Source organism: Bombyx mori, chromosome 9 (genome assembly GCF_030269925.1).
Source record: "Bombyx mori chromosome 9, ASM3026992v2".
Taxonomy (NCBI): Eukaryota; Metazoa; Arthropoda; class Insecta; order Lepidoptera; family Bombycidae; genus Bombyx; species Bombyx mori.
The window spans coordinates 2,063,967-2,088,903 of NC_085115.1; the positions used below are offsets into that span (position 1 = coordinate 2,063,967).

Sequence of the window (24,937 nt, forward strand, 5' to 3'; positions counted from 1 at the left end):
CCAGATCACTGACCATAGATAATACACTTAATTGGTCGTGACTTTAACTATATTCGCCACTGAAGCACTTGGTGGCTCACACTTTTGTGACGCAGTTTCTACCTTGCGTTACTACTGACAATGCTTTTCAAAACGTTAGCCTGCATATTGATGTAAGAAAAAATGATTCCATCTAAAGCAAATTTAAAATTACTCGAGTAAATAATTTTCTAAATAATCTCTAAGCATAAAAAAGGTTGATTAATGAACAAGCCAGCAGTGCCCACATAACAGTAAAATTAAAAACAATAAACAAAAAGAAATGTTGGATTAAAACAAAACAAACACCGTTTAGGGGTGGTATTTAATAAGTGTATTTCAAATTGCAATTAAAAGAAGAGCCGGCCTCCGTTGGTGATATTTAAATGACTGAAATTAATTGCGAACACACACAAGGTCGGAATATTAAAAGGGTCCAATTAGTGGGGCGACGACGGTTTTTGATGACCGCGTGGACTCGTGTTTGACTTGATGCGGCATCATTTACGTTGATGTTCTTCGATTACCGCGGTAGTTAGTTTACGTAATGCCCAGTTGTCGGGTGGGGTCTATTGTGTACTAGGGGTGTGTACCACCGTCTTATTTATTACTGCTGCAAAGCGGTTTCAGTTAGACATTACGTAATAATACTGGGACTTCATGTGGCGTCCTTGGACTCCGTTGACTACAATACAAGGTCAGCTGTCAACATATAAACACAAAAAAACATAAACCTAATGTTTTTAACGCATTTAAGGCAAACACTCCCACTTTGATAAAGCGGCACGACACGAGAACCCTCTCATCGTGGCCGCCGGAAACTACATAGCCGATCCTGAGGGCCAAATGGTAAACAGTCGACACGTCATTTCGGATCCTCCCGATCTACTAACGGTGCTTTTAGGTACTCCAAGCACCGGTTATCGTTCTCGTCGAACCCGTCGCTTGCGATGAAGGGCTCGACGTGTAAATTAACCCATAGACACAGCCACCGAGTTTCTGGCCGGATCTTCTCAGTGGGTCGCGTTTCCGATCCGGTGGTAGATTCTGCGAAACGCGGCTCTTGCTAGGGGTTCGTGTTAGCAACGTCATCAGGTTTGAACTCCGTGTGCTCACCTACTAGCTTGGTGACGCTGATATGGTCTCTCTAGACTATCAGCTTAGGTAGGAACAAAAAAGCAAACACGAAATTTGTAAATATCTACCTTTTTTTTGAGCATTTTATTTATCTATTAAGTAGGTACTATTTAACATTGAAAATCATTTAATTTATTTCAATACTTGTACCCAGTTAGCCAATGAAATCTTTGGCTTAATGATTATAAGCGAAATCTAAAAATCGGTTTTGTCACCCTTTTCGAACGGTAAAAGTTAGCGTTTTTGTGCAATAAACAAAAAAGTTGCTACATCAGCGGCCCGGTAAACACGCGTTTGCATTCAGAGCCCCTTTGATAAGTATCTGGATTCGACCGAAGCGACCTCGTCCAGGGTCTAATTTAGATCTGATGTTGACAGGCGGTTAAAGGCAAGCTCTAACGTATTAATATATTATTATATTAATAATTAATTATCAATATAATTATGGATGGAATATTTAAAGGTTTTCAATTGATAATTATTTTTATTATTTGTTTTGGTAATTTGAAATATACTACAATAATGCTATGTACACATATGGATTTATTGTAAGAAATAAATCACTTCATTCATTTATTCATTCGTTCATTTACTCATTCATTCATTCATTAAGACTATAAACTGACGGCAATTTACGCATAGAAAAATCACAAATAAACAAAATAGCGGCAAAGGCTTAAATTCAATTTAAATAAATGCAACAATAGGCCTTACGACGTGTACGAAAATAGATTAGCGTTTGACCAAGGCATAAATACAATTGTGTTACCCAGCCAGCTGAGCCCATGCTTGCCCAACTGTCCTGGTGAAACTAGAAATACCACCAGCAATCCTTTTCAAAAAGAAACCAAGTGTACCAACGAACATGACTTTTTTTTCAAGTGTGGCATAAAGGCACATTCGGTTATTGAATTTACAATTTATTTAGTGACAAATTAATTTTATAGGCTGCCAACTTAGCTGTTTTGGGACTTGATCATCGAGTTGAGAGGCTATTCTAAATTGTTAATTAAAACATCTATGATTCTATTATTATTTACATATCAATTGGAGAAATCATTTGTATTTTGAATTTATCATTACCATCGAACGGTAGGCAGCGGCTTGGCTCTGGCCCTGGCATTGCTGAAGTCCATGGGCGACGGTAACCACTCACCGTCAGGTGGGATCGTCTACCTACAAGGGCAATAAAAAAACATCGAATAAATAATCTATATATTAATACGTGAAGCAAAAACTTTGTACCCCTTTTTACGAAAATTGCGCGGACGGATGAGTATAAAATTTCCCACACTTATAGAGAATATAGTGAAGAGGTGCAGAATGTTATATATTTTATAATTTTTTTTTTTTTTATAATATACACACATTTTTATTCTTTTTTTATTAACAAAAAGTCAAATCAAAATAATTTAACATAACTCAACCCACACAGTAGAACAGAGCTTCCAACGCGCTTGAAGGAGGCACAGTCCCCAAGATACTGGCTACGTTGCCTCGTTGGACAGCCAGACTCACTCTCTGTGCAAAGTACCAGCCAGCCTTAGCATCATGTGTAACCTCCTTCAAGCGTTTGGAGATTTCTGTAAAAAATTTCTTTGCTTCAGGGCCCCAAGGGCCCATCGTCTCAACCGCGAAAGGCAAAAAAGAATAAGAAGACCCCAAACCCGAATACTTCCGCTTTTTTGTAATTTCTGCTGAAGCTGCAGCTGAACCGGGGCGGGACGAAGTACCATCTAAATGACAGGGAGCCACAGTATCCACACAAGTAGCATCCCATACCAGGCACCTACCAACTGACCATGGAATCAGCGTGACTCCATCGGGCCTTTTCCCATCTGACCTCAAAATTCCGATGGGTTCCAAGACAGCCGGAACATTGATTGTAGTGAGCGCCCTTCTTATCATATCATTTAAAGACGCGTGTCTTGGAATGCGCCCAGCGCTTTTCTGGCACGAGAGTCCGTGATGTCCAAGCTCATTGACGTACTCGCCACAGACACAGAAATGTGGTACGTTAATATGGGCCCCCAACCGTAAGCCAATAGCTAGCGAGAGAGCGTTGTTGTCCAACAACGTGCCTGTATTGGACGATGGATAGGCTTGAAGCCAGTAACTTGATTCCTTTTCGGTAACGGCGCGAAAACGAGCAATGTCCAATTAATAATACATTAAATCAATAAAAAAAAACATTACACACACTACCATGTATTTGACGCACACTATGTTTATTGTCAAACTTTTGTTGCTTATAGGTTGGCCAAATTTAGAATAATGTTTATTTGTCTATAGTGTAGTCTTGATGAAATATGTGATTATAGAAGTATATAATAGTCTTTGACAATAGGGCCATAATAATGTTCAAATTTATAATTTAAATTAATTATAGTCGAATTTCGACTACTGCGGGACGACTAGTATACTAGACGATAGTGAATTTGTGTGATGATCTTATTTCTATTACGTTCTAAGTACGCTCCTGTGCTTCGATAGCCGCCCCACGTGAAATCGGCACTCCATCCGGTTTTATTTGCTCGAACGCCATTTCAACGGATTATCTCCAGGTACAGAATAAAAATCGTGTTTGCCTAAAATATTTCGAAACGCTGCGTCGGGTATTTCGTAAATGAAACATTGTGAAATTGTTTGAATAGCGATCTTTATTAAATGCTTTCGATTTAGAATTAGAAAGAAGTTTTATTTTATTTTACCTTCTACTGATATGAAGTCTGAAAATGTACATTCGTTCGTTCATTCATTCATTCATTCATCGTACGTTCATTTTAGAAAAAAGAAGTGGTTCGATGCATAGTAATTAATTCAAAGAGATCATAATAGTTTTAAGTTCGGTAATATTTTGAAATTATATAGATGGATTTCAAGATTTGTCTCCTGTCACAGCTTTCTCCCGATTCTTTTGTTTGTTTTTTTCAGCAATAAACAAATCTGTCGCTTTTTGAAATTCTCTTTGTTCTTCTAAATGTTTTTTTTCTTTTCTACCCCAATGAGTTTTCTCTGAATACCATTTAGAATATTTTGTGTAATCCTATAATATAAAAACATTTATTTTTAATCATTTTTATTCGAGAGGCGACTATATTTGAGAAGTAAAATCGAGCAGAGACAATGTTAATTTCGGGTGTGTTTTTTGGACACGAATGTACACTTCACACAATGTTAATGATATGACGACGCTTGCAGCTGAAAGTAAGTATTGTACTTTTTGACGAAGCATGTTGCTGATAACTTTATTTCTGTAATCTGACGAAGCATGTTGCGGATAATAACATGTACTTTTAGGTTAGGAATTTTGTGTTCTTTTTTTTATAATATATAAAAAATGTTAATGATTACTGAACAGTGATTTTCTTCACGAAAATAGGCAACCGTTCACTTATTACTACATCAATTAAGACTGTAAACAATGTAATTCAAAAGTGAACCATCAATCATTTTGTTGTCCTTAAATAATAATATGGCGACTATCATCGCTGTGAATAAGAACCCCATCTCTTCCAGTGGGTACCGTTAAAGGCCCTTAAAGGATTCACTGGAGAACGCGCAGCGGTTTTCTCAGAGCATTACACCAGTAATCTTGACAAGGAACATCAGGACCACTTTTTTGGGAATGTTTTTTTTTTATTGCTTAGATGGGTGAAAGAGCTCACAGTTCACCTAGTGTTAAGTGGTTACTGAAACCCATAGACATCTACAGCGTAAATGCGCCACCCACCTTGAGATATAAGTTCTAAGGTCTCAGTATCAACGGCTGCCCCATCCTTCAAACCGAAACGCATTACTGCTTCACGGCAGAAATAGGCGGGGCGGTGGTACCTACCCGTGCGGACTCACAAGAGGTCCTACCACCAGTAAATGATTCAAATCATGAATTCAAATCATATATTTTAATTGTTACTTACACATTTTACGGCCGAATCGTCGTTGAGAATATGTTCATGTATTTGAACAGGCGACAATCCACTAATGGCTATCCTGTAAATATAGATAATTAATTTTTAAATAAAAATTATCTCTCTATATAAAAATGAATTGCTGTTCGTTAGTCTCGCTAAAACTCGAGAACGGCTGGACCGATTTGGCGAATTTTGGTCTTGAATTATTCGTGGAAGTCCAGGGAAAGTTTAAAAGGTGAGAAAATATAAAAAAGCTCGGAATTATATAAAAACAATCAATTTTGTTTTTCCTTTGATGTGTCCCCTTGATGTGTCTTTTATTTATCGATTGAGGCACTACGAAGTCTGCCGGGTCAGCTAGTAATAAATACTTCTGTCTATATTTGTTCCGAATTAAAAAAAGGAAATAAGAATTGGTGATTTGAAAATTTTACCGGTTATTACATGTTCCTGCGTTCCAATAATGTATAATACTTCAATAAAATATATCACAGTATTGCCGTGTCGTTATTTTATTTATTTATTTATTTTATGTTTGTAAGATTACTTGTGGCCCTGAGGCCTTTCCAGTTTCACCAGGACAGGCGGGCGAATAAAGGTTTAGTCAGGAGGGGTGGGATTTGCTAACAAGTGCCTGAGCGCCTCCGAAGGAGACCTAACAACTCGCCGTGCCGTCTGTGGTCATGCAAGACGACGACGGCGAAGCTGTCTCAAATGTTATGTATTTAATTTCTTACTCTAAAGTTATTTTAGGTGTTAAGTAACTCTGCAAGGTCTCCTGCAAGTATCCGAAGTTGTAGCTCTGTAGTAAGTGAGCTAGGCTGTGCACATCAAAGTCATTCGGTATTTCATGGTTACTGAAAATTCATTGATTTTGGTACATTAGCGAAAAATACAATAATAATAAACTTTAAAATTTGCAAATAAGTGAGTTTCATTTCTAATAATACATATGGCGGGTTTTTTTCCTACCTATTCTAGTAGCCTCTTAATCTAGATTCATCGACATAGTAGGTGAGCTCGTGGGGCTCAAGCCGGGAGTGTTGCTAACACTAGTTCTAGCAAGAGCAGTGTTTCGCCACCGGATCGGAAACGCACCCCACTGAGAAGATCTTGAGCCGAAGCCCACTGGCTATTGTGGGCTATATGGCGTAATGATTAAAAATAAAATGCATACGATGAGTCTAAACTGTCGTATTATTTAGAGTTATACAAACGTCACAATTGCCTGTACTTCCGTGAATTTCTTAGCCGTCTTTTACGATACCCAAGAGAAAAGTCGGGCTTGAATTTTTATGGCCACAAAACAAAAATATGGCATATGGCTATGCTCATTTTACAGCAGAATTAAAATATTTAGTATTTAATTTCACATTTTCTATTTTCATTTTATTATTTCATACTTTTCGAATAATTTAAGATACTGTGGTCACGACGAGGTGACTAAGTTGTGACTGTAAGCCAACGAGACATGACTAGCCAGTAAAACTGTTAAAAATGTTTGTGTAAAAAATGACTTGCGAAAAGCCCAGGAAATAACTATTTACCGCGTAACCCAATCTTGCAGTAGCTCTAATATCACGGGATAACATGTGTTTGGCAAGAGCAGAACTTTAGGGAAAGCTTGCAGAAGCTCTTTACTCCGCACCGTCCACGGTTCGGTGCAGCCTCCTGGAATGTCGCACAAATATAATGGTAAAGTCAGAAGATCGTAACTGCAAGAGTGACTGAGAGGACGCTGATAAATGAACTTACAATGCACCGATTCGTATTACAATATTACATCATTGTACGTGCCTATACATATTACAGTATGAGTGTCGCCAATCATTTTAACACTTTGGCTGCGGCAAGTAAAATCGCACTTGGTTGGTTGGTACCAGCACTGTGGCTATTTCTGCCGCGAAACAGTAATGCGTTTCGGCTTGAAGCACGAGGCTGCCGCTGTGCCATATAACTAAAACCTACGACTTTATATATATATATGGACCAATTTGGCTAATTTTGGTCTTAAATGATTTGTGGAAGTCCACAGAAGGTTTAAAAGGTCAATAAATATGTAAAATGCTCGGAATTAAATAAATTCTGTTTTTCCTTTGATGTGTCCCCCGTCGGACGGATTCCTTTTGTTTGTTTCAAGTTTATTTTATACAATAGTTTAGGCCTTTTATTTATCGATTGAGGCACTATGAAGTCTGCCGGATTGATATATATATATATATATATATATGCTCCTGTAACCATTTAAAACCAGGTTGGCTGTAAGGTTGTTCACATGTCGAAGCTATAAAAAAAAGAAATAACAACAATACAATTTGATTACTAATGCGATACGATACATACCTATAATAGTTATTCTATGTGTTCTGTGTGTCGTTCTTAGTAATTTCTTCACGATGTGCCTTTTGATTATTTTTGGACTGATCCCTAAATCCTCTTCGGTAGGCACCTTGAAAATTTAAACAAGAATAATATTGAATTTGAAATCATGCGAATGAGTTAAGATTGTTTCTTACTACGAATCGATAAGAAATCATTGTAAAAGGAACCTTCAGTCCTCTCTGTAGATGTCGTATGGCTTATAAGAAATGCCCTGAATTATTTTAGATGTTGCTGTCATCTCTCTTCTCCCATCGCCCCACCCATTATCGCAGCAGAATTAATCTGTACTAACTGGCAACATCGGGCACAGGAATGAATTCGCGGTGTTGCCTGAGTGATTTGACATATCATATCATATGGCATATAAACTACTACTACTACTATCCGTCCCTGTTCCCGTTATCTGGGGTCGTGTCTCCTCACTCTACGGCGCCAGGCTGATCTGTCCTGGATTGTCGGTTTTGGCAGTTGGGCTTTCTTAAGGTCTCTTTCGATGTTTGACCTCAACCTTGTTTATATCTCATATAAACAAGGTTCTTTTTCTTCTTCTTTTTCTCCACCTTATCCCACTAGGTGGAGTCGGCACGGCCTCATCTTCTCTTGCATTCTCTTCTATCAGTCATCTCAACACTCACTCCTCTCTCTCTCTCATATCGACATTTACACACTCCATCCATGTCTTCTTCGATCGACATCTTCCCCTCAACCTTGCATTACCATTTCCATACATCTCCTAGTCACATACATCTTCTCTCTACGCATCACATGTCCAAACAACGTTCTAAATAGTCTAAAGCTATAAGCAAAGGCTCAATTGTACGTACGGCCCTTGTACTTGAACCTTTGCGTAATTTTTTTTTACCTTTTTGCAAAAAATATACTGTAAATGTTTTATGTATATCGCAGATGGTTGAACATTCAGTGCGCAAGTCCTGATGCTGTCCAACAGCTTATCCAGGTGTATCGCTGTTAATTCATTTTTCAAAACCGTCGGATCCAATACAAATAAAACTGCATCTGAAATTATATTTTTTTTTAGTTTTAGAAATTTAGCTCCCAGCCCACGTGGTCCTCAGTAGATACTGAAGCCATGAGGTCGTGAACCACATCCTCAACTCAAGCATACGGGGTATCTAGCTAGGCGTATGTCCTATTTATTTTTACTTTTTATTTTATTTTATTTAGAAGACAAACAGTGAACTTAAACTATATAAAATCTAACCTTACAACTAAACACCATTTAAATGTCTCCGCATTTAAATAACTAAAAACGATTGTGGCGTCTCATCGCCTAGAATTAAATAATGAACACAAAACGTAAAACAAAAACTAAAATAACAACAATTTGAAGAAAAAAAATCAGAAAAACTTATTATAGAAAATAGTAAATAGAAAATTAGCAATTAAAATTTTGCATTCAACCATCGACTGACTAATGTTATCCTAATATTCTTAGTAGAAGTGTTGAAAATGTCCAGTTCAGTGCAGTCAGCTAGTTACTAGAGCATGGAAACTATTAGCAGCTCTTGTAAGGTGTCCATAAAAGTAGATTAGTGAAGGCTATTGGTGTATGTATTTTGGACTTTTGTGATCAATTTCCACATCCTTAAAGGGGGCATAGACGCTTATTTATTTAAATACGTGTGTACATCTTAAATTCCCAAAGAGCAAATTCAAACATAAACTCTAAAATTGGTCTTACTGTTTAGTGTTGCCAGCGCATGTACTAGTTTAGTTTTACCGCAGCCATTGGGTCCAACGAGTAGTATTTTTTGATGACCCTGGCTTACATCACGACACACCCTCCACCACATGCTCCTTGTGTCACCATTGTATGGTAAAGCTTGTCTAGAATTCAGTGCGAAATTTGGTAGATTAAATAAGTTACATTAAACCTCATTTTAACCTCATTTCGATGTGAACAGTAATCTTTAATGATTCGTCCGAATAGTATAATCTAAATCGATGTATTATTTATCTATAAACCTAACATAATATTATAAAATTGCAAATCACTAATATTAGTAAGTACACTATGTATTTTAAAACACTAAAACTTAATCTTTTTTAGTTTGTTTTACAATTTTTTGTTGATATTTATTTAGAAATTCAAGTTTTTTACTGGTGGTAGGACCTCTTGTGAGTCCGCGCGGGTAGGTACCACCGCCTATTTTTGCCGTGAAGCAGTAATGCGTTTCAGTTTGAAGGGTGGGGCAGCCGTTGTAACTATACTGAGATCTTAGTACTTATATCTCAAGGTGGGTGGCGCATTTACGTTGTAGATGTCCATGGGCTCCAGTAACTACTTAACACCAGGCTGTGAGCTCGTCCACCCATTTAAGCATTAAAAAAAAAAAGATTTCTTATTCTTCCGATATCTTCTACTTCTAGTATTTATCTTACATTCGGCATTACATTACATACATTACAGTCGGCATTTAGCCGACTCTCTAGAAACTCTAGACCCTAAAAATATATTTTATGAATAATATTAATCTCACTGAAACGTGTAACGTAAATCTTCTCCGGCAAAGTTGTGATCACCAATAAAATCTTCTAGTTTCGTTTTAGGATATTCTATTAGGATGCCTCGATTAACAAGATTCTACAAGTGAATAATTTAATTACACTAATGTTTTTATTGCACGCAATGAAATACAAAAAGATCAGCTAAGGCAACAGATCAACGGTGTAGTGGAAACGCCGAAGGTGAGTTGTCGTCGTCGTGGCCTTAAGTCTACGGGCACGAAATTTGCGATGGCTGAGCGATGGCGGCAGCGGGGCGACGCGACACGGAGCGGGTAGGCAGCGATATCTCGCGCGGGCACGAAACAAGCTGGCGGGCAGTCGCGCTTGAGCAGTGTTGTGCGAATCATGAGTTTACGTCGAAGAGAACTATTGAAGCCTAGTCTCCTATTGAGAGAATTATTATTACCTAGAGATGGTGTTCATCCAATAAATCAACGAAGACGCAATTTGGGAGAATTTTCTACGCTTTATTACGAGCTAAGGTGTCATTCAATGAAATTTTAAATTCCTTGTTAAATTATAAATTCCTCATTATCAATTTCCATTACTAAAATAATAACTGAACACAACACTGTGTACCCGCGCAAGCGACGAAACCAAAGTAGTTTGTTCTCGTCGCTTCCGCGTCGCCGCCGTCGTCCCATCATTGCCCGTACATCGCTCGATCGCCCCGCTCCGCCATCGCCCGTTTCGTGCCCGTCCCCATACTGTGTTTCGTGTCCGTAGACAAAGGATAAGACGTCCATTCGTATGTAGCGATGCACCGGTGTTCGAATCCCGCAGGCGGGTACCAATTTTTCTAATGAAATACGTACTTGGCAAATTTTCACGACTGACATCCACGGTGAAAGAATAACATCGTGTAATAAAAATCAAACCCGCAAAATTATAATATGCACAAAATTCAAATCTCAAGGTGAACGGTCAATTAGTTCTTTTGTCGTCTATTTTACATATGAGAACGGTCAATTCGTTCCTTATCGTCTGGTTCGTGTCCGTCTTTTAGGAAGACAAAAAAAGTACTCCCCAAAAGACTGTACATCCCGACAAGCACGTAACTTCGTTATGCCTAAACAATACTCGTAAAAAATATATATTATGTACATCTTGACAATATTTGAATATCACCTTAGGCCACCATTACTCCAAAGTGTATAAAACATATACATAGTTTTTTACGTCAAAGTGGTCCTTTACTCAGGATTCAGTTTTCCGCTAGCCTATGTCATACAGTGACTCAATCAATACCTTTCATCATAAATGTACAAAGATTCACCTCAATGAGTTCACTAGTGTTATCGTTCGAAACTTTTGCGAATTTTTTATGCTTAAATTTTGGTTTCAATACTTTTTTTATTGCTTCTGGTATTTTTTCATTATTTCGTGTGGAGTCTTCAATCAAGGCAGCTTTTAGTTTTTTGTACTCGTTTCTGAAAATAATTAAAGCTTTTCTTATGATTAAAAAGTATGGTACTCATATTATATTCGGTTCAGGGCTGCCTCCGTTTGGTCACCTTAAGTCAGTGGCTCTCAACCGTTTTTACTTTGCGACGCACTAACATACGTTTGACAAATTCGGACGGATTCAAAAGACGTCCTACCACCAGTAAAAAAATTTTTTAACCTCATGTCGTCCTGTACGTTGACTAAAACCTCCATCTTTGCTTTCATCCAAGAATCTTCAATATTAAATCGTTCGACAAAGCCTTTTTTTACATCTAATGTGTCTAGTTCGTCCAAGTAATCCCAATCTTTATGATAATGTTCAAGAGCCTGGGCAGATATGTATTATTATTATAGATATATACCAGATCTCGTTATTTTTTTGGTCAAAAATTACAAATCAAGCTACAATTTTTTGTTCATCTCAAAGACTTATTATGACAATTATTTGATGCTACAGATACCTATACTGCCCCGCTGATGTTTGATATGCCAAAAATAATCTATGTCTATATGTATATATAAAAATGAATTGCTGTTCGTTAGTCTCGCTAAAACTCGAGAACGGTTGAACCGATTTGGCTAATTTTGGTCTTGAATTAATTGTGGAAATCCAGGGAAGGTTTAAATTGTAGATAAGTATGAAAATGCTCGGAAATAAATAAAAATAACAATTTTGTTTTTCCTTTGATGTGTCCTCCGTCGGACGGATTCCTTTTGTTTGTTTTAAGTTTATTTTATACAAAAGTTTAGGTCTTTTATTTATCGATTGAGGCACTACGTAGTCTGCCGGGTCAGTTAGTATTTAATGAAATATGAAATTATATTCAATGTATGCGTTTGTGCCATCTTGTAAGCTCAGAATCGCGCGTTACCTACACTATTTGTGCATGCATTAATAGAAGCTATAGGAAAAAAATCCTGTGTGTCTAAAACTTTAATACCTTTAAACAGATAACTATTAAAATCATTTGACAACTTTGATACCTTCAAAATCAGCTCTGTTGTTCTAGAAGGAGGGTAACGAAAGCCAGGGTGTAAGCTTGGGTTTTTCATCATTTTCCTTTTTAATTCGGCTTCTATTTTATTTTGAATCGACTTTTCCTTCTTTTTTATTTTCAACTCTTGCTTTTCTTTCATTTTTTCCCATTTGATCTTGAAGATATTTTAGGTAACACATTAACATTATTTCGAGGTAATTACGTTGAGTTCATCTCCAATGATAAGTACCAATTGCTCTAAATAAATTTTATATTATGCTCCGAACAAATTTCACGACAAAATTATTTCATTAAATATAATTATCGTACATTAATTTGTCATCATTCTCCTGCCCTTCTCCCAGTCATCTGGGGATGGCGCAACATGTTTTCTTCCTTCATATTTCTCTATCATATACCATTTCTTCGCTCACTCTCCTCATCTTGCACGCAATCTATTCATGTATTTATTTAATAATAATCAAAACAACCAGCTTATACATACATACGTCTCAGTATGCTAGAACTTTAATGATGTTTATGCGCTCTGTGTGCTTAGCACGAGTTTTTAACGCTCTCGATAGCGTATTGCGAAGGAAAGTTCTGTCCTGCATCATGTAAAAACGGAAAATTAAAGTACTGTCATTAAGTGATAAACTTAAAATAGTGAATGCGTTTGAATCCGGAAAATCGCGAAATGAAATTCAGAGGGAGCATTAGCGAGAAACTCGGGTTAGTGAGAAACCTCTATAAGCGAGAATGAGATTGTGCTCCCTTGAACTCTCGCTTATCCAAGTTTGACTGTATATACCACTTATTTTAATATTCATACAATTCATAGCAAGAAATATACTTAGTGTATCCATGTTTAAACTAACTTGAAGTGCTGTTTTTGTCTTGTTCGAAGCTTTTTCATGCATATACCTATTATATTCTTCGAGCCATTGCGCTGGTGAAGGCAACTCCTCTTTGATAATCGAAGCAAGTCCGCCTTCTTTATCCGTTGGTAGCTCGTGGAAGAATTTAATTTGTTCATACCTTTAATAATTAGAGATGGAGACAAAATCGTGGGTTCTTCAATAACTAATTTACGGTATATTTTCTATGGTTACCACTTTGAATATAAGTTAATGTTTTTTTTTTGGCTTAGATGGGTGGATGAGCTCACTATCCACCTGGTGTAGACCCGAATGCCATAATTCACTTTGAGCGATGACATCTAAGTCTCAATTGTAATGTACAATGGCTGTCCCACCCTTCAAATCCAGTCACCCTTCAAATCGGAACGCATGACTGCTTCGCGACAGAAATAAACAGGATGGTGGTACCTACCCGTGCGGGCTTAGCACCAGTAATAATTTACTATTTGATGTTATCTGCTAGCGATGTTTCGAATTGCAAAGGTAAATGGATCATAAAATGAATTTGATTTGAATATGTAATGACATTGGATTCGGTGTCTTTCTAGTTGTTGAAGAGAGTTTAAAATTCAAATTACCAATCATAAAACCAGTTTCTAATAAAACCCCTGTAATCTTCCATTAATTCAGCTCCTTTCGATTCAATTAATCTTTGTTTTGTTATTTTGCTTTGCTGTTCGCATTCCCCCTGATATTTGAGTAGGATTACTTCTTTGTCATCCGCCTTAACAGAAGTTGTGGTTAGCCAAAATTCACTAGATTAATCGAGTCTGATGGAAATGATGCGTACCGTATTAATTGCCATCTGTAATCTAGCAGATCCGATCAACCGAAGGCCTAATATTTCATCGTTTCTTATTTTCAATTGGGCCTTACGTTTTGCTGCGAAATAAGCTCTAAAATGGTTTTCACGTTAGGTGTTTATTAACTGTGCTTAAAAATTTACGTTATTTTTAGAACGTCATCAGTGTACTTATATCAATATTCATAATGATGTACATACGTAAGCAAGCCATAAGTATATTCATGATGAAATATATCAGGTTTTCACGCACGCATCTCTCACAACAAAAATTTTGGAAAGTCGGATTTAATAATTTATTGGGACCATACACACACACTTAAAAATGTAGTGGACACAGAACTAAATGAACTCTTTATTTGAACATTAACGAACCTTAAAACGATTTGAATGAGATTGGCACTTTTTTCCCTCAAAGCGTAAGGAGCGTGTTTCAATGTGCCGCTTAATTCTCTCTCCCAGATTCGTCTACTGTACGCTCGACTTCGCATCAAGCTGATTGTTTGTCTGAAATGTTTTAAATAAATAAAAAGCGTATTAATAAAATTATGTTCTGTGTGCTTAGTGCGAGTTTTTTAACTTTCTCGATAGCGTAAAAGTTAACCCAAATTTGTATGCACTTGGAACAGCGCCCCTAGCGGCAAACGTAGACAAGCGATCCCATTCCATACAAATATGAGCTAACTTTTACGCTATCGAGAACGTTAAAAAACTCTAAGCACACGGAAAAGGAAGTATTCTTTTACAGTTAGATGAAGCTTATGCAGTTCGAAAAGCGATCTTCTGTGGATGTACTGATAACCGGCAGCGGTAATAACATCACGGGATAAACCAAATAAATAGGGAACCTTAGTAAATGTCCAAACTCGGCAAATTAGCATCGAAAACGTGAGCTCCTAATTTTCATACCTTGGCAATCTAATAAAATTAAATTGGCATTGTTAATACCGTCATTTCAACTGATATATTCTTTTATACACAACAAATATTACAAAAAAAAAAACTTGTTTTGTTTAATAACTAATCAATATAGACAAAGGTGGATATTACGGAGAGTTATTGTTAAATGGGAATAGATATCTGGTCGTCTCACTGATGTGCCCGCTAGCAATGGTGACGTAATGATGACGTCGTGAAAAATTATTAGCATAATTTTTTATTAGACAACTACCTTCACTACCAGACGTCACTAATAGATATATTTAAATAATAATAATTAAATAAATTGTTGGTTTTTTAATAGTTAAAAAATAGGAAAATAACAATACAGCGAACGTCAACATTGACATACTTAAAACTTTTACTCTTTTTACTGCTTTTTTATTAATTTCTTTTTATAATTTGTATGCTTCGCAAACTTTATAGTTTTTGTGTTCACGACGACTGATGTTTTATTGGTCGATATTTTGCATATTGTGCCAACTTCCACCAAGTTTTGCATATTGTGTCAACTAACCACCTAGTTTTGCATATTGCGCCAAGTCTAGTTTCGCATATTGTGCTAACTACCACCTAGTTTTGCATATTGTGCCAACTGCCGTCTAGTTTTGCATATTGTGCCAGCTACCACCTAGTTTTGCATATTGTGCCAACTACCGCCTAGCTTTGCATATTGTGCCAACTGCCGTCTAGTTTTGCATATTGGGCCAACTACCGTCTAGTTTTGCATATTGTGCCAACTGCCGTCTAGTTTTGCATATTGTGCCAACTGCCGTCTAGTTTTGGTTATTGTGCGAAGTGCCGCCTATTTTGGCATATTGTGTATCTACCACCTAGTTTTGCATATTGTGCCAACTGCCGTCTAGTTTTGCATATTGTGCCAACTACCGTCTATTAATGTATATTGTACCCACCGTCTAATTTTATTTAGCAATGATTTTTTGACATTTACGTTTCTTTGCACATAGTTTATTCTATTCTATTTGAATTAAAATACCCTTCATAGTAAAAATAACGAATAACTGGAGATCGGTGCATCCGTAATATATTTAATGGTAGGCACCGGCTTGGCTCTGCCCCTGGCATTGCTGACGTCCATGAGCGACGGTAACCGCTTATCCTCAGGTGGGCCGTACGCTTGTCTGCCTGCAAAGGCAACAAAAAAATAAAGATATACTTCATAACTTAGAGTAAAATGTCAACCTTGACTTTTCGTGCGATTTAATCATATCAATGAAATATCTGCTTTTCATAATGTCTTCAGATATTTTATCTTCGTCTTTTTCTAAACTGATCTGTGATAAATCACTTTCGTAGTCATCCTCCCACCAATTGATTGCTTTTACTAATGTTTTATTTTTAATAGATTGATCATCTAAAAACGCAAGAAAAACGTGAAAAATGAATATTTTTAGTCTTGATTCGTTTGCCTAATTGGGCTGGTGGATAGTGAAACTGACTACAGGTACATGCGATCTAGTTTGGATTCTCGATCAGAGTAGATAATTATTTAAATATTTTTAATGGTAAGATTTTACCTTTCGGCTTAGTTAGATCATCTATGGCTTTTTTTCCTTGAATTTTCTTGTAAGTCTCCTTTATCAAAGTTTCGATTTCATCACACCTTTTAAATACTAATGGAAGATCGTTTAATTGTGTGTTGTCCGGTGTAAGAATCTCCCGAGCGACACCGTTACCGACGAAATGACACTGACTACATTCTAAATTTTGCAATTCATTTTTTATTTCTATGATTCTGAAATATAATTCAAACCTTCAGTCAAACATTTACGAGTATTTACTTACTTTACATTAGTTCGATCTATAGTATTTCTTTTCTTAACACATATTCGGATTTCAAAACTAAGTGGCTGGTAGTAAATCAGAATTTGATCGCATGGTTCCCGCGTTGGTTGGCTGAATTGTCACGGACAGTCACTGACGCTCAGTCACAGAGCGCTCAATTCCCGTCCCGTTCCGATTCACAGTCGATATTTTCAGGTATTATGTATTAGGTATTTAGATATTTATATTTGGTATTAAGGATCTGCATTTAGTAGTTCGCATTACATATCTTTCCCTAACAAAGGTCCAATCTAACATAGAGTCGTCGAATGTGAGCGTACCTATTTTCAACAGTTTTTATCAGCTCCTGCATATATTTCTTCTTCTGTACTTGCAAATTGTTATGCAAACACTCGGAAGCTTCATTATATAGAGCTGAGTATCTAGCTAAAACACTAGACAGACGTAGCACAGCTTCACACAGTTGTTTATCGTGTGCCTTTTTCTGAAAATGTAAATTGCTTTTGGAAATTTTTCGACACTTTTTTGTATAGTGAGGAGAATTTTTCTACTACCTACGCCGAAAGTTCGGTTTTCCTCCCGCTGTACAGGGAAGAAAGTGTAACTTTTCCTCCCTGGGTACTGGGTACTCCAAGTGCGCATGCGCGTTAGTGTCTACATCTGCTCTCACGCACCTAAAATTCTCCGCCATTGTTGTGCTCGGGTAATTTGCAATATTGTGTTTAGTGTAAAAGTGAAATAAACAAAAGGCAATAATATTTAATAGTGAAGTATTAAACAAAGATGAGTTCATCAGACAGTTCTTATTCAATTAGTAGTAGTTTATTTAAAAATTTAAAAACAGTTAAATTTTATTTTATTATGAGTAGTATGAGTGAGGAAATGTCCAACTTTTCTCCCTTGGTGCACAATGTACTATTGTTGTTATGTCGTCACTTATTCAATATAAGTATATTGAGTACAAACACTTATATATTTATTCCAATGAATCAACAAATAAACTTATTAAATATATTTGTTTGTCTTTAAAAATAAGTATATTTTTGCGATTTATTTGCCAGTAATGTCATGGGTTCCAGTTCAAAGAGTGGGAATTCAATTAATATTCTGATTCTCGGGAAGACTTCTCTTAAAATTATTATTCCTTTTGGTAATTCAGCATAAGATTAAAATAAATACAATAAAAGCAAAATAATTTAAACGGACATAGGTATCACAATCACAATTTAATATAAATTAATTTACCTGGTAATTTAGATCTGTTCGGAGTAATGCTTCTAAAGAATTCAGAACATTTTTCCATTTAATAAAATAAAAGTTACTGGACATTTTAGACTGTTACTAATATAAACAGTTACAAATTACCTATTCGAATGTAAAATTCAGTATTCAGTGGGGCCATGCTTTTTGTTCAAGAGTCGAGACAGCGGGAGTACTTGCCTGTTCCTTTATTGATTTAAAAGAGAAACAGTGGTAACAGCTCAAGTACATTTGCACTTATTTTAGTCTATGGAAATGATAAAACATGAGATCGTATAATCGGAACTCATCCAGACCATGAAGTACCCGTGGTTGTGCAATGCCTGGTGTGTCGAATGATTCCATTTTCCAGGACGGGTAGGAGGGTAGGGTAGGGAAGGAGAGGGGGGATGTGCTAACAGCTGCTCGGGCGCCCGAAGAAAGCCTAGCCGTTCAAATGTAGCTGCTTCATGAGTGCAGCTAATATCAGATAGGAATCGCGAATCCTTGAGAAGATTCGGAGAAACTAAGTGGGTTGGTGACTTATGCTTAGACCGCTGCTAGCGCTAAAACTATAAGCATCCAACAGCATTGACAGAGGATTGATTGGATCCGTCAGGACTTTTCTAGGGTGCTGAGTGATGTGTTGGTTTTGTCAGGACTGTTATTAGGCCTCAACTAAGTGGTTATTTTGATATTTATACTTACAGATGTGTTCTTTATAGTTGAGATTGAACTGCCCCGCAGAAGAATTAATATAGTATAATAAAAATTTAATCAGGAAAATTTGTAAATTTGCATTGTAACTTTTTTGTTATTATATTTGTCGAACTCGTCTACATGTCCAGATTATAAATATGTACGCTACATGCATTCTGTTTTTGTTAGAGTTCAGTAGTTGTTGATCGAAATAGGCAGACGTTTGTACAAGTAACGAGCAATATCTTTACTGGTATACTATATCTTTACTGGTGGTAGGACCTCTTGTGAGTCCGCACGGGTAGGTACCACCACCCCGCCTATTTCTGCCGTGAAGCAGTAATGTTTTTCGGTTTAAAGGGTGGGGCAGCCGTTGTAAATGTGCTTGACACCTTAGAACTTATATCTCAAGGTGGGTGGCGCGTTTACGTTGTAGATGTCTATGGGCTCCAGTAACCACTTAACCCCAGGTGGGCTGTGAGCTCGTCCAATCATCTAAGCAATAAAAAAATACCCTTGTCCTGTCAATAGGCTAGGCCATTCATAAAAAAATACGAATTCCATCCAATAATTTTGCAAAACTCCGAAAGAGTTGTCACATTCAAAACGCGAAACAGTCGCGTCACACGCACATTCCCTTCAATGAAAGGGCAAATGGCACCCATTTACCGTTATCATTGACAGCGGAAAACTTACATCATGCCAAATGTAGGAAATAAGCGATCTGGCTTGACGGGAACACTGCTTACTTATTGCTCCGAAATGTAGAGTCAAACGATCTTAACACTTGCCACGGCCATTTGGAATAACGCGTCTTAAGCCAAAGGCGCAACGTTTATTTTTCTGAAACGTTAAATGTGTGGTTGGTCATTAGCTGCCTCGAGCCGAGCCGTGTTTTCGGGCTTCCTCGCCACAGTTTCCGGTGGCGCTGGATTCGCGCCATCTTGTCACCGGAAGTAGTAAAGCCTTCCGCAGTGCCTTCTGTCGGCGTGTTGGAAACGTGTCCACGATTTAAGCGAGGTATTTTGGCGTTTTTATTCTTGTTTATCTTTTTTCTGTTTTGTTCTTCGGCATTTAAATCTTCAGAATAGAGGGTTTCCTTTTCTTGTGCTTGTATTATATAGTTTATGACGAAGTTTATTTTACGTTGCTTATTTTCTTGGTGATTTTGTTACCGAACATCAAAATCAATGAGTTAACCGTCGAAAATTTTAATAACCATAGAAATGATCATAAAAAAAGTTCACAATCGATAACATATATAGAACAACAAAATAGAACAATTAAATTTCATCAGAAAAAAATTATTAAGTCATTTTAACAAAACCATTTTGATATTTTGTGCACATTTTAATGTCAAAGTATATTCAATTCTAATCATAGTAATTTAGATATCAAAATAGGTAAATAACACATTCTCGCAACGGCAGACTCTTGTCGTTATCTGTCGTCGTCATATTATTTTTGGGGGAATATCGCATTATTACTGCCCCTGGGACCAGACTCAAGTAACAAGATCCAGCCCAGATACATCCTAACGCGTGTTAGGAATGTGTCGAAAATAATTACATTTAAACAAATTACCGTATAACCTTATTCCATTTACAAGCTGTTTAACAAAGTCGAATTACGAAATAAGCTGATAATATTTCACCAAGAAAAACACAGTTAATCAATCATAGTTGAAGATATGAGTGGATGAAGGGGCTAAGTACCAGTTTTAAGATTTTTGAGTTTTTACTTTGAATGAAGGTATTATGTGTCTATAAACTATATTAGACCTCAAAACCCCGGATTTAAAGGCTATTTTTAGAAATTGTATGTGTTGAAGGAGTTATGTATGTTATGAAAAAGTACAAGTAACTAATGTTTGTTGTCCGTGTTCTCAAAATTAACAAATTGTATCATATCCCCTTCATCCACTCATGTCTTCTCATTCCCGATCCTGCGGACAGAATGGAAAGCAGTCGACGTCGCCCCAAGCACGTCATTTCGGATCCCCCCGATCCACTAACGTTGCTTTTAGGTACCTCAAACAGCGGTCATCGTTCTTGTCGAACCCGTCGCCGTCGCTTGCGACGAAGGCTCCGACGAGTAAATTAACCCTCAGACACATCCCACTGAGTTTTCTCGCCGGATCTTCTCAGTGGGTCGCGTTTCCGATCCGGTCGTAGATTCTGCGAAGCACGGCTCTTGTTAGGGTTCGTGTTAGCAACGTCGTCAGGTTTGAGCCCCATGAGCTCACTTACTAGTTAAGACTACGCTGATATAGCCTCTCAAGGCTCTCAGTTTAGGTAGGAACAAAAAAAAACATGTCTTCAATTATTTAGGACACTATAATTACATTTTAGTCAAAAAGTAAAAGGGCAAAAATATACAAAGTAAATGAAATGTTTTAAAAGCGACTAGCTTCTCAACTTGTTAAAAGTTTTGAAACACGTTAAAGTTGTTAACACGTTATACTAAAAGATCATATTCCTCTTCACCGATACGATCAAAGTTGTTCGTCACAAAACATGCAAGTTTGAGAGAAACTTCGGTTCTGGAAGTAGTAAGCATACATAAAATCTTTTGTTGATCACACATAGTTTATTCGTGAAATAGGTCCGTACCCACATTTTATCGTCGACACAATTTACCAACGAGGTCCTAACATTACGTCGCTTCATCGCCCGTCAATTTTCATCACAACGTTTTGATGTAAATAGATTTTTTGCTTGTATTTTTCCGTTGACATCATTCCCTTTGAGATGTATCGAATTTTTATTGGACGTCTTGTGAGCGATAGACAGGATCCATTACAGTGTCAGTTACGCTAATCCACAGGGACTGAGGTGAATTTAAAAGTCTAAAAATTACGTCTGAATTTTTGTATTTTGAACTGTCTATTATTAGGTTACAAATTTATTTCAAGTGGTCAAAGAGAAAGAGACGGGAAGGGATGTTGGATTTTTAGAATGAAACATTCTATCGACTCATCCGCAGAATATAGTCCTATCTGTAGGATTGATAGTTTTCAGTAGAGGTTAAAGAAGTTGTTGACTTGTGTAACTTTTAAACGGTGCGACTTGTTGTTTAAATTTTTTGGTATGTTGTTAGTACGTCTCAGCTTTGTTAAATACTGTGTAGTTTATAACTGTTATTCTTTTAATTCTGGAGATAGTGAGTTCTATATTAACATAAGACGTTTTATGGCAAAACAGCGAGGGTCCTTAGTGAACGTTACACGTTGTTTTATGGACACATGTAAATTAAATGACGTTCTATATTAACATGAGTCGGTTTTCTTTGGAATTACTAACTACTAATGAGTCCTACGTAAATAACAACCTTGAAATATTTACACATAACGTTCCTCATATCATCACTGCCCTCCTATATAACTAAATAAAAAAGATAGTAATTATTTAAAATCGTTTATTAAGTGAAAAAATCTCAAAACTGGTATAAAGAATCATCATAAACAGCAATCATAACACTAAAAATTACAAAAAAACTTACAGATTCATGTATCAATTAGAACATTGCAGGACGCAGACGCGGACGAAGATAATAAATCTTATTTTTTTTTATAATAACAATATTAAAATCAGCAGTCTCAAAGTTTTTTTTATTGCTTAGATGGGTGGACGAGCTCACAGCCCACCTGGTGTTAAGTGATTACTGGAGCCCATAGACATCTACAACGTAAATGCGCCACCCACCTTGAGATATAAGTTCTAAGATCTCAGTATAGTTACAACGGCTACCCCACCCTTCAAACCGAAACGCATTACTGCTTCACGACAGAAATAGGCGGGGTGGTGGTACCTACCCGTGCGGACTCACAAGAGGTCCTACCACCAGTAAACTATCTACTCACTAATCGTAGAACTAATCTACTAATCACTAATCTATAATAATCAGCCTTCATAATTAATCAATCAGTCTTACATAGTAACCTATACTTCTAACAGGTGCACATACTTAATAGCAATGAAATGGCATGTAGACAAACATTAAATATTATAATTAACATTGCTTCGCTAAATTAGTAGGAAGAATTCAGCTCTAAAAAGAGGAAGCAGACACTAGATAAAATTATTCCGATAGATTATCATCCGATTCTTCAGAAGCAGTAACAGTTATGTGATGTGGCAAAGAGTTAAAGTATGGAGTTCCTCTAAGGGAATAAGTTCTGAGCGGCACATATCCATTAAATCTTTATACTTCGCAGCAGGAATCATAATAGGTCCAGAATATGCAGCTTTTAGTTCAGCTTGTACCGAGTTCCTCGTATTACTACGAATTACTAAAATATTATAATCAGGTTGAATTAGATCATATTTAAAAAACAAATTTGTTGGGATGTTATTCCAGTTAATCTTCTTGCCCTTAATGTCTTTGATCCAAACCTTAATATTAACAAGACTTTTAAAGTCGAATACGTCATCCTGGGTTACGTTTCGAACAACATAGGGTTCTCCTTCATTCTTGGCCCATCTTACTAATAAACGCCATTAATGAGAGGTATATATAGTTTTGGTTTGAGAAGCTCTCTTGATGACAGAGTGGATACTGTCCCCCTCATTTTGGGTATGCCCTTTCTGTAAAAACCGGTGTGTAATGTATATGTTGAACTTTTTGCGGCATAAATGTATAATGAATATACAAAGCGATTACAATTTTGGCCAGCACAATTGTCTGACCAAAAGCGGAACTCCTTGGTCCCTTGTTCAACATTAGTCTGTATAAAATTTAAGAGGCAACTGCTTACCTCGTTTGCTCCACGTTTTTCCACAGATTCATCCCACAAATAGCAAATGGCCTTCTTTTTACCCATATCAAAAACCGTAAAGTTAAAAGAAGATAGCTTTCTGTTATAGTAAAATATATTTATATTGCTTAGAGGACACTGTAAAACTTTTCAAAATCAAACAGCAGTAGCCATGTTTCCGTTTGACTCCTCAGCATCTTTTTTATCTAGGCTTTTTAAATGCCTTGCCTTCTTATTTGTCTGGTGTTATTGAAAAGCTTCTTTCTCTTGGTCAGTTGGATTTTTATTCAATCGAAAAACGTGACATTCCTCGCACTAATCCTTTTTGGGAGTATGAAAACCTAGATTGAAGTTTGAGTTGACAATGTCACGATACTGGCGTTCTTTTATGGCTTTAGTGTTGTATTTTTCATGGTCATGATACATGATTAGGGCAGAATACGGTGTTGCAGATCGAATGGATATTAGTAGGAGATTGCATGAGTGCTGGTACTGACAGTTCCAAATTGAACGGAGTACATCTGTGGTGATCTTCTAAATCTTCAAGCTGTATATGTGGTAAATTTGCGTAACTTAAAGGCACTTTCAAAGAAAATATACTAGGTTGGTTGCTGTAAGCATCCAAGGCAGATACATCAGGCACGAGATTAAGTACTGAGCTGTCGCAGGTAATTTCCTTGGTCCCACTATCTTCATGTAGCATTTTTCCAATACATCAGCTAGTACCTGACTGATGTCTACTGGACCAGGAGGCAAAGGTGACGTTTGTATGTCTTACAGGTATCATCATCATTTACAACTTAAAATTTAAAAAAACTCATATTTTTATGACAATTTATAAAATACTATTTATATTTATGTGTTTTGCAAAACAATTTAATTATTCAGAAATAATTTAACAAAATTTAAATAAAAAATCGTTATATTTAACAACTTTTTTACACGATTAACGTCCTAACTGATTTCATTATCCCAGTAACAACGTCTCATCTTACTAACGAACCAACAAATCGCGTCACAGAGTTCGTTAAAAAATGTCCCATATTCACATAGAACGCTTAGAGGTTCAATAGTGTTCGTAAGATATCGTCCTAATATTTCATAACGCTTTTATTTTTAACAGTTAATTATTATAGAAAGATTGATTACTCCTGTGAATATGCATTACGCCAATTGTGTTTTTGCATTAAAAATGCGTTTCATTACCTATTCGTCAAAAAACGTCTTATAAAAACATCGATCGACTACAAGCACTTATTGAAACAAAAAAGCAATATAGATAATATTTTTTAATTTAGAACTTAATAGCGTGTGAATTATGAAATAATACAACTGAAAAGTTGGCAACTTAATATTATTTATATGTTTCTCCA

The 24,937-nt window shown here is 36.6% G+C and overlaps 2 protein-coding genes across 2 annotated transcripts in view; one reads left to right on the forward strand and one right to left on the reverse strand.

The window, feature by feature from the left end:
* Positions 1 to 24,937, forward strand: part of LOC101739671 (2-oxoisovalerate dehydrogenase subunit beta, mitochondrial) — a 204,519-nt gene that overhangs the window by 165,387 nt on the left and 14,195 nt on the right. The gene's annotated exons all lie outside the window — the stretch shown is intronic.
* On the reverse strand, positions 3,798 to 18,293 carry LOC101740670 (IQ and AAA domain-containing protein 1-like). The gene is made up of 19 exons (XM_012697299.3): positions 18,116 to 18,293; positions 17,191 to 17,354; positions 16,603 to 16,820; positions 16,268 to 16,439; positions 14,501 to 14,632; positions 14,114 to 14,219; positions 13,902 to 14,047; positions 13,282 to 13,441; positions 12,411 to 12,578; positions 11,605 to 11,753; positions 11,257 to 11,410; positions 9,953 to 10,056; positions 9,154 to 9,299; positions 8,314 to 8,468; positions 7,413 to 7,518; positions 6,617 to 6,740; positions 5,807 to 5,926; positions 5,076 to 5,148; positions 3,798 to 4,201 (listed from the first exon to the last, which is right to left on the reverse strand). Exons 1-19 carry the CDS (start codon positions 18,197 to 18,199, stop codon positions 4,034 to 4,036), a joined length of 2,649 nt encoding a protein of 882 aa, XP_012552753.2. The 5' UTR covers positions 18,200 to 18,293; the 3' UTR covers positions 3,798 to 4,033.

Bases quoted from the DNA above. Each gene is read 5' to 3' on its own strand.
- LOC101740670 (XM_012697299.3), bottom strand. From the start codon at position 18,199: ATGTCCAGTAACTTTTATTTTATTAAATGGAAAAATGTTCTGAATTCT. The intron at 9,300-9,952 runs GTGAGATTAATA...ACTGAATTCTAG, and splicing joins GATTTACGTTACACGTTTCA to ACAAGCTTTACCATACAATG. The intron at 5,927-6,616 runs GTAAATAGTTAT...ATGAATTTTCAG, and splicing joins CTGCAAGATTGGGTTACGCG to TAACCATGAAATACCGAATG.